The sequence below is a fragment of the Macrobrachium rosenbergii genome, chromosome 3 (assembly GCF_040412425.1).
Source record: "Macrobrachium rosenbergii isolate ZJJX-2024 chromosome 3, ASM4041242v1, whole genome shotgun sequence".
In the NCBI taxonomy this organism is placed as follows: Eukaryota; Metazoa; Arthropoda; class Malacostraca; order Decapoda; family Palaemonidae; genus Macrobrachium; species Macrobrachium rosenbergii.
This window is the reverse complement of record NC_089743.1, coordinates 5,065,001-5,075,000: the sequence shown is the minus strand read 5'-3', so window position 1 is coordinate 5,075,000 and position 10,000 is coordinate 5,065,001. Positions and strand designations below refer to the sequence as shown.

Genomic DNA, 10,000 nt, shown 5'->3' with positions numbered 1-10,000 from the left:
TGGCGGCATCGTGACGTCAGAGAGTGGTAGTCGGCCTCGGTTTGGCGTCCCCTCTTGACAGCTGTCTCGTACAGCTCCGACTGTCTTCTCGCCTGTTCTCCCAGGCTCGTTACTTGAGTCGTTAACCGTTCTATGTGCTAAAATGAGAGGGGGCGGGGTGACATAAAATGAGAATGGAAACCGTTAATATAAACTGACTGAGCTGTATTCTCACTTATATGTATCAGTACAAACATCCGCAGCAACATATGATGCACTTATAAAGTACATTATTGTCAGTGATTAATACAAGCCTACAGAAACAGTATCTCATTCTTAACTCTAAATATTAGACTCTCCTGACTTGCCTGCACATATACCTGGTTGCCTCACCTTGTTTCATTCACGTATAAAGACCTTCATTAGTCTCTTTTAACATCTCGACATGTCGTTGTCATTGCAAATGACTTTTAACAATTTTCAAGTCTAATGTTCAACGCTTTAACACTGATAAAAACTCCTAATTTCCTAGCCTACAATAGCAACAGGTCTTAAACCAACCACACAGATGTAAGGCAGATAAGCTGCCCAAAAGATAATCAAGATAAATGTATCATTAAAAAAAAATCAGCAAAATAAAATAAGCGAATAACAGACAGTAGTGGGTGATAATAGTTGTCGATTTTTAGAACTGAATGCACTTGGATTAAAACTGTGACAGCTGAGTCTGAAGACTTGCAAATTATAGCTTCCTCGACCCAGCTAAAAGTAAAAAGGTGAAACCAAATGAAAGATGAGGAGAGTTTTACTAACGGTCCCATTGTCATTGATGTTGATTTTTGCCTACTGATGAACTTGTGATTTTGTCTGCTCTGCAACGAATAGTTCAGTATCAGTGAGTGCCACAGAAATTATATATATATATAATATATATATATATATATATATATATATATATATATATATATATATATATATATATAATAATGGTATACATATAACCAATTTCATGCGGCCATTCTCTCCAGGTATCACTAGATCCATGTGCTAGTCAATAAAAGGACAATAATAATAACAATAACCTGAATAAGAAGCCCTCACTTGGTGCAATGTAGCCTCTATAAGTATTGCTTAAGGGTCTTTGCAGTGTCCTTTCGGCCCCTAGCTGCAGCCTCTTTCATTCCTTTAACTGTACCTCCATTCATATTCTCTTTCTCCCATCTGACTATCCACTCTCTCTAACAATTGTTTCACAGTGCAAATGCGAGGTTTTCCTTCCGTTACGCCTTTGAAACCTTACTGTCAATTTTCCTTTCAGCGCTGAATGACCCCATAGGTCCCAGCGCTGGGCATTTGGCCTAAAATTCTACATACTATTCTGTTCTATTCTAAATAAGTAACGTGGTAACCAAAACCTAATCATATTGAATACTTAATCTAAACATGCACGAAGACCGCCCGTCCTGCGCAATTGAACTCACGCTTTGCTCTTTTCATCTTTATCACAAGTGCGTCGCCTCAGGGCATACTTCCTTCGGCTTTACGCCCCTCTTCCTTGCCCTCTCCATTGCCTTCACGTGTCTAGTCTGGCTAATAAGACCATCGAATTAGAAAAAGAAAGAAAGAATATATATATGTGTGTGAACTTTACCTCAGCAGCCTCGCGGTTGGCGCTGACGAGTGTTTGAATGCGGTCGGTAATGGGTTGAAGTTCAGGCGGAATTCGATTCTCGGGAGACGACAACAGAGCAGACACGGTGGTCAGGACGCCACGGGTTTCGACGTCACTCTGCTGACGGCGGTGGTCGGATACGGATAATTCGTCTGGGAAAAAATATGAATAAAGATAATGGTTAAATATGACTTACATAATGATGTTGGGTAGGGTTATTTGATATTTAATACTGTATTCATTGTTAATGTTCATAGGTGCCAGTGATCATTTGAGAAACTTTTAAATAAGAAGGGTAGTTGTCAAGAGAGAATAAGTTTTAGAAACATTAAATATTTGAGCATTGGCTCGCTCATGATTGTCTAAAAGAGAGAGCGAAAGCTTTGGCATAAACTCGCTACCTATAATTATCATTTGAAACTGGAATATTTCGTTGTTCCACACAAAAATTCAAGAACTTACATAACAAGCAGAGAGAGAGAGAGAGAGAGAGAGAGAGAGAGAGAGAGAGAGAGAGAGAGCTGACCTTTCGCCATCTGGAGTTGCTTCTCAGTGTTATGGAGTTCCTCAAGCGTAGCGTTGTAAGACTTATTGGTGTTGTGAAGGCGCTCCCGAACGCTCTTCACCTCCTCCTCAACCGCTCGTAACTTCGTCCTAAGGTCTTCAGTTTCCTGCTCTCACACAACGAAATGACTGTCATCAGCCTGCATAGATGGCCTTCGGACAAAGTGTGCATGGTGTGCGTATTGATGTGAAATATATATACAGTATATATATATATATATATATATATATATATATATATATATATATATATATATATATACACACACACACACAGATGCAACAGAAGAATTCCGTGGAAAGCGGAGTCGAATAAGGAATAGGTAGACCAGTACTTAAGGAAACATTCTTTGTTGCGACTAGTTTCGAGGTTCTAACATACCCCATCATCAGGCATCTAAAAATAACATTGTATTCATTTGTTAGTTTTAGATGCCTGATGATAAGTATGTTAGAACCTCGAAACTAGTAGCAATAAAGAATGTTTCCTCAAGTGCTGGTCTACCTATTCCTTATATATATATATATATATATATATATATATATATATATATATATATATATATATATATATATATATATATATATATATATATATATATTATATATCTATTATATATCGTGAGTCATTTTTCCTAATGGGGTGGATCCCAGAGACAATAAAAAATGTATTCCTTATTTAACAGTTGAAACACAGATGAACCCTGAGTCAAACCTTTGGTAAAATCAACTGGTTGAGATGCTTACACAGAAGGCTCATCAGCAGTGTGTTGACAAGAGCCCGTTCCTTTCGCATATATTGTGCCTCTAAACTTTGCCTTGCATGCACTCTCGGGCCCCTCGGATATCAAGGCCTCTTCGTTTCAACACCTCTTCCACACCATCTAACCAACGCATTCTCGGTCTCTTTTTCTCCTTCCCCCCAAAATTCCGACTTATTTAAATACATCTTTTCGTCAGCGCATCGTCCTTTATGGTCTCCGATTAAGCAAAATCCCTCAAACACCAACTTCAACGGCTACACCTTTACTGAATGTCTACATTTCTTATTTTAACACATACATACAATAGAGAAACCGGAAAAGCACAAAGGCCACTGCTACATTCATACTACCTTTGCCGAGTCATGAAGGAACCTCAAATGCAGAAAACTTTCACAACATTAGCAGCTTTGTAACCTACACAGAATGCTCATCAACGGTGCAGGAAGTCCACTAAACGCAATGCGGTATTTACCCCCATCTTCCCCGAATTCTCGCTCTTTTGATATTAAGGAATATCCTTTCCAATACCTTTTCCATCTATCTATCCAAATTTTCTAGGCCCCCTCTCCTCCTCCTCCTCCTCCTCCTCCCTCCAGCACTTCTAAAATATTCACACTACTGTCTGTCATTATTTCCTCATAATCACTCCATCTCAAACTACTTGATCCATCCTCTATAGTTACCACTTCTCTGAAACTTGACACGTATCACTCTCATTTTCTTTCATATGCTTTGAACAGCCACACTTCTCTTTTATACAGGAGAATTGGCTCAACAATCCTGTCTTACATTCCCACCTTCGCTTGAGCAGGTGCTTCAAGTCTCTCTGCGGTCTCTTGCTCTTCATCCTTTGCCTCACCAGTGTGTGTGACTCACCTCTTCTTACATTTTGCCAGCACTTTTTATATTCAATTCTAAATATATATAGAAATCAACCACTTCCTTTCTTCCACTGGCTGCATAAACCTTTATTGCCCCAGCCAAAATTATACTCTCCACATTATAACACGCAAAATTTTTAACTTGCATACCAGAAATATACCGCCAAATGATTATTTGAGAAAATCATAATGAGCAAACGAATTCTTTGTATCTTTCATGAAAAACGCCGCAGACAAAGCTATAACTCATTCAAAACCTCATAATAAAAAACATAAAGTCTCCTGGTGGTCATGATCTATCTGAATTAGTACGAGAAAAACACTTTTTAGCAAGATGATTAGATACTCTAAACAATAGAATAAATAAATCCAAACCATTCCTAGATGAAAACATAACATATTAAATGTGACAATGATACTATTAGAAATAAATGGACTAAAACCTTGATATAATAAAATATCAGCCAAATTTAGAAAGGAAGTCATAAAAGGTAAAATAACATCTTGGAGGCCCTATGTATCAGAAATAACAAGCGAGACATCAATCAATTCAAAAAGTATGGGAAAAATTCCGAAAAATAAATGGAACAAACATTAGACCACCCAGACAAGCTATATTAGATAATGGCAAAAAAATTTTAGATCCCTTCGAAATAGCAACATATTTGGGGAAAGTTTTTGCCAAAATGAAGCAGTGACCAAAATTTCGACAAACATTTAAAAAAAAAAGCTAAATCTATGATACTTAATTTTGAGACAAAGGAAGATATATATTATAAGAAATTCAGTATGGAAAAGTTGGATTATGCTCTCTTGAACAGTAATAAATCTACTCCTGGAGGTGATGATATTTGCTTCGAAAAGATCTGCCACCGAGCACCTCTGGCAAAATCATACTTATTAAAATTTTAGGATCATTTATGGCTCCGAAACTTGTTTCCGGATGAATGGCGAAATGCGATATTAATTCCTATACCCAAATTTGGAAAGGATTCTAGTAATGTGAATAATTAAAGACCAATTTCTTTAGCAAGTTGTTTATGGAAGTTGTTGGAGAAAATGGTAAATGCACGACTTATGTTGCACATTCGTGAAAATAAAATTCTGAGTCCTTCCCAGTTTGGTTCACAATGTAACTGATCTACGTTAGGTTCTCTATCCAATTTGGAAGACCACTTTAGAAGATTTGAAAGAAAGCAAATTAGAGTAGCTGTCTTTTGTGACATTCAAAAGGCGTACGACACTACATGGAGGTACGTAATATTAAAAATATTACGTAATACTAATATACGTGGCCATCTTCCTAAATTTATTAAAACCTTTATGACTGATGGCAATTTTCAAGTGAGAATAGATTTTTTTTTAAAAACATTCCCACTTGAAAATGGAGGCCCACAAGGAAGCGTCCTTAGTGATAGTCTGTTTACATTGGCAATTAATGATATCCCCCTCCTCCCTCGTCACGCCTCATAACACATGTCCAGACGCCCCCTTAGAAAATTATGTAATACCAGCTAGTAACCCCCCTCCCCCCCGCCCACCGAATTAGTGTTTCCCTTTTTTTAATGCAATAATATATTAAAGCCTTGCCTAATACCTGGAAATTATTACCTTCAGATTTTTCTTGGTACTTTCATGTTGTGATATTAAAGAATCACAGATAAATTTGAAATGAAAATGTTCTCTTATGCCATGTTTAGAAGAGGATTAATTTAATTTGTGATATTTTTCTAAGTCATATTTATGCATTAAGTAGAGAATGTCGGAGCTTAGAAAATGCTGAAGTACAAACAAGGGTTGAGTTTGTGATATTTTTTAAACATAATTATGCAAAAAAAAAAAAAGAAGTTGAATACCATATTCTCCACATTTTAAAATATAATAGAAGTCTGTTGCAGAATCTTTGCTATCTCTCTTTTGTCCTTCTGCATTTACATCTTTTCAAAACAAACAAAGGAAAAAAATCTGAAAATTTATGTAACTCATGGCTGTAAACCCCTCCCCCCACTGTTATATTCATAACACTTTATCATACCCCCCTCTCACCCATAAGGTGTTATGTAATTTTTGAACGGCCCCTAACATGCTACCGGTCGGAATTAAAGGTAACCTTTGTATGATGATTTTGCCATATACAGCATCAAGCACAAAACATGCAGAAGGAATTATTAATAAAACCATAATAAAAATAGATGAATGGACCTCATCTGTAGGCTTTAGGTTTTCCGTATAAAAAACTCAAGCTGTCATGTTTTATCAAAATAACAATTGGAAAAAAGGTGAAGAAATAGAAATGAAAATCAGAAACCATAATATATCAATTAGCCAAACTGCAAAATTTTTAGGATTCACATTTGATGCATACCTGAATTGGAAAGCCCATATAACTTACATAAAATCAAAATGCAAAAGGGCGCTAAATCTAATTAAAGAACTATCACACAAATTGGGGAGCTGATAGACACACTCTTATTATACTGTATAAAGCAACAGTGTTATCAATCACTGATCACGGAAGTGAAATATATGGTTCAGCGTCAGAAGCAGCACTGAAAATATGAGATCCAATTCACAATGAAGGACTAAGAATATTCACAGGAGCATTTAGATCCTCACCAGTCTCCTCTGTACAACTTGAATGTAGCGAACTGCCGCTGTCGCTCCACAGAGTTAATAACAATGAAAAGTGCATTAAGAATCAAGACAAGTGATCCACCTACAAAAAGACTGTTTGATGTAAGAGATATATTTATAAACAATCATTCACCACCTTTCCCATTTAGAGCTAATAGATTATTTGACGCACTGAATATAAATATACAAGTACCTTTTACAGTAAAATTACCACCCCATTGGTCTATGAATAAAATAAAAACCTGCACGCATTTGAAATATTTATCAAAAAGTTACTTACATACCACGGCACACAATAGACAACATAATAGTAGACCATATAAGACGAAACGGTCCACATTACGCAGTATACACAGATGGGTCTAAATCACAATATGAAGTAGGAGATGCAGCAATACCCCAAAACAAATCATATCAGTTCTCTCTACCTGACTGTGACTAGGTCTTCACAGCAGAGTTGTGCAATCACATCAGCCATCAACATTATTAAGGAAGTAACCTTCACTAAATTTGTGATTTTTAGCGACTCAAGAAGCTCTATAGAAGCCATTCAGAGTTGCACCCCTAACAATATCCCTGTTCGTCAGATTAAGTTTTCACTCAATAAGTTATATAATAATGGAAAAAATATAGAAATATGTTGGATCCCGGCCCATGTAGGGATTAAAGGAAACAGATAGGCCGATTAAGCAGCTAAGGAAGCAGTCCATATGATAAGAACAAATGAAAACATCCCTATTAGTGACTATACAACATGTATAAAAACAAGTATTGTAAATAAATGGCAAAATTTATGGAATGAAGAATCTGAAAATAATAAATTAACACAAATAAAACCAAGTTTTGGAAAATGGAGTTCACCATATCGGAGAGAGAGACACACACAAGTAATTCTGGCGTGTCTTCGAATAGGCCCTACTCGTTTGACACATGGACACTTAATGAACAGCCCACCTAACCCTCCTCCCGAACGCTCAGAATGCAAAGTGATAATAACAGCCAAAAGTGTTTTGAGTATCTAAAATATAACCAACAGCGGTTATCAAATTTCGGAAATAAATCGATCGGTGAAGTTTTATCAGAATCTCCAACATTTTCAATCATTCCAATTTTAATATTCGTGAAAAATATAATTTTATTGATGAAATATAAAAAGTAAACAATGAAAATACAAAAACCCTTAGGAAATTTAATGAAAAAAATATTTATTAAAAAAATGAACTTATTCTGATTTTTATCATTCCTTTTTTTTATTAGTCCCTGTGCTTGGCCTATGACCTAGAACTGGTATTCCATTTCATTCTAATCGGAACTATCTTTATTGTATATGGATAAGTAGAGTTAAAAACTTTAATGAAATAGAAACCTTTAGTTTTCTCAAAGGTAAAATAAATTATTGCAGATGGCTCCTAAAATCCATTTATGGTGACAAACTAAAATCAATTGTAACAGATAGATTTATGGAAGAAGTCTTTTAAACTCTTTAGTTAAACTCGAATTATTATGTATTAACAAATATTACTGTAAAAATTATTGTGTAAATGAAAATTGCGATGTTTGTAAATAAACCTTATTGAATTAAATAAAAAAAATCCTTCGGGCCTGGACTGAGAGAGCTGATAATCAGCTCAATGGTCTAGTTAAACTATTTTAATAATAATAATAATAATAATAATAATAATAATAATAATAATAATAATAATAATAATAATAATAATAATATTGCCCCAGCTTCCTGGTTTTCATCTACTCATTAAACTGTAACCATCGCACGTTGCATTCATGATTCATTACCTTATCCTGCAACTTTGCAATCATCAAATATCCTTTATTTAAGTTCATGAATCATTCCCTCCATAAGTACTGAATGATGGATAGCTTCAGAAACATAATGCACTCTTACCTCAGACCCACTTTTACACCAAACCAGTAACTCTCGCATCTACATGTTTCAATACACTTCACCTCAAATGCAAAAGCTTTAAATCACTCGTAGTTAGTTACGTTTCTTACTGTGGAGCATAATTAGGTTTAACAGTTTAATACTCTTATGAGCTTTTTCTGGTCTGTATAATCCCAATACTTTTTCTATTTCATTACAAAATACTAGTTTCATTACAAAAATCTAATCCACACGCCATTTTCCCTTGTAAATACCTGCACTCTTCCCCTTTTGTCAATTCTGTCATTTGCCTTACTTTCTTCACTAAAATCTTACCAAACCTTATCCCTTGTCCATTAAGCAGTTTCATTCCTGATTACTTTTACACATTCCTTCAGCGTCTTTCCCTCATCCAGACAAACCTTACAAACCCAGGTGAGCCTCTCCTTCACACAATTACCAATCTCCTGCAGCATCTCATCTGTAGTGCTATCAGCTACCGGTGTCTTTCTTGCCAATCAACCCCTAAATTGCTGTTCTTATAGCACTAGCAGGCATGTCCACCAGAATTCCCAATCTTACACTTTCCTTCTCCAAGCCTGTGTCATTAAACTCAGCCTCTCTTCTACCTTTCGCATTCAAAAAAATCTTCGAATTACTCACACCACTGACCCAAGATTGCATTCACTTCGGACAGCATCTCTGTTCTTCGGTGCATACTCATCTTTCTTGTCATGATATTGTACCTGAATTAATCTACTTCTTTCATTCTTCAATAATCATATACAAATATGAAAAGAATAACGCGAAAAGAATAATACTGAAAAATCTGTGAAGCGAGAAAAATAGACATCATGTACAAGAAAGAATGGAAAAAAACAAAATTTAAGACTGGATATTGTATCGTACCTGCTATCAGAACATTTGTGCTATGGTTTTACTTGAAGTAATGAGTAAAAGCAGTTACGACTGGCAAAATTTTCAATAATATTATCTTGGGAATGTTATACATAGCCTATTATCTGCAGCGACCTCAACTGAGATCTATTCCTTTAAAATGTACTTTCACAAGAAAGAAATGATTCCAATATCACTAACTGTTACATAATTCTATGACCTCAGGTAGGAGTATTCAATTCATAGCTATGGACGTTCTGACGTGAGAAAGTACAGTTTTTGAGCATAACAAATAGTACTAAATACTAGAGTGCTTATAGCGTCGCCATTTTAAAGGTAATTTCAGCTTCTTTACCTTGCTGTAATCGAGGAGAGCCGCTTTTTGCTCATCGACCGTCTTCTTCTCGTCATCCAGTTCACTCACGAGTCGCGTGACAGTCTGTCTGGCGGCGGCTGCTTCGCTGTCGAGCTGCTGCTGGCTTTCCGTTGCCTGCACCACTTCGCTGCGCAAGTGCGCGCATTCCTTCGAACAAACAATTGAGTCACGAGTGGAAACTTTCTCTTTTTATCTTTCGTTTGTTCTCAATGAGTTAAATACACGAATAATTTTACACTTTTTTCTTTGATCAATATTGTGTGGATGTGGATTTACGGCAAAATATGTATTAACTGGAAAAAGTTAACTAATGGCTCAACAATCATGCTTCAGTTGACAAAATCATTCTCA

The 10,000-nt window shown here is 35.9% G+C and overlaps 1 protein-coding gene across 1 annotated transcript in view; it reads right to left on the bottom strand.

Moving 5' to 3' along the window:
• The window catches only part of LOC136828835 (coiled-coil domain-containing protein 170), a 108,591-nt gene that overhangs the window by 85,670 nt on the left and 12,921 nt on the right, over positions 1-10,000 (bottom strand). Inside the window, exons 7-10 of the mRNA XM_067087103.1 lie at positions 9,629-9,796; positions 2,178-2,322; positions 1,631-1,803; positions 1-137 (exon numbers count right to left, since the gene is read on the bottom strand). The exon at positions 1-137 is cut by the window's left edge and continues 64 nt beyond it. Of these exons, the coding sequence (XP_066943204.1) occupies positions 1-137; positions 1,631-1,803; positions 2,178-2,322; positions 9,629-9,796 (623 nt within the window). The remainder of the gene's footprint in view (positions 138-1,630; positions 1,804-2,177; positions 2,323-9,628; positions 9,797-10,000) is intronic.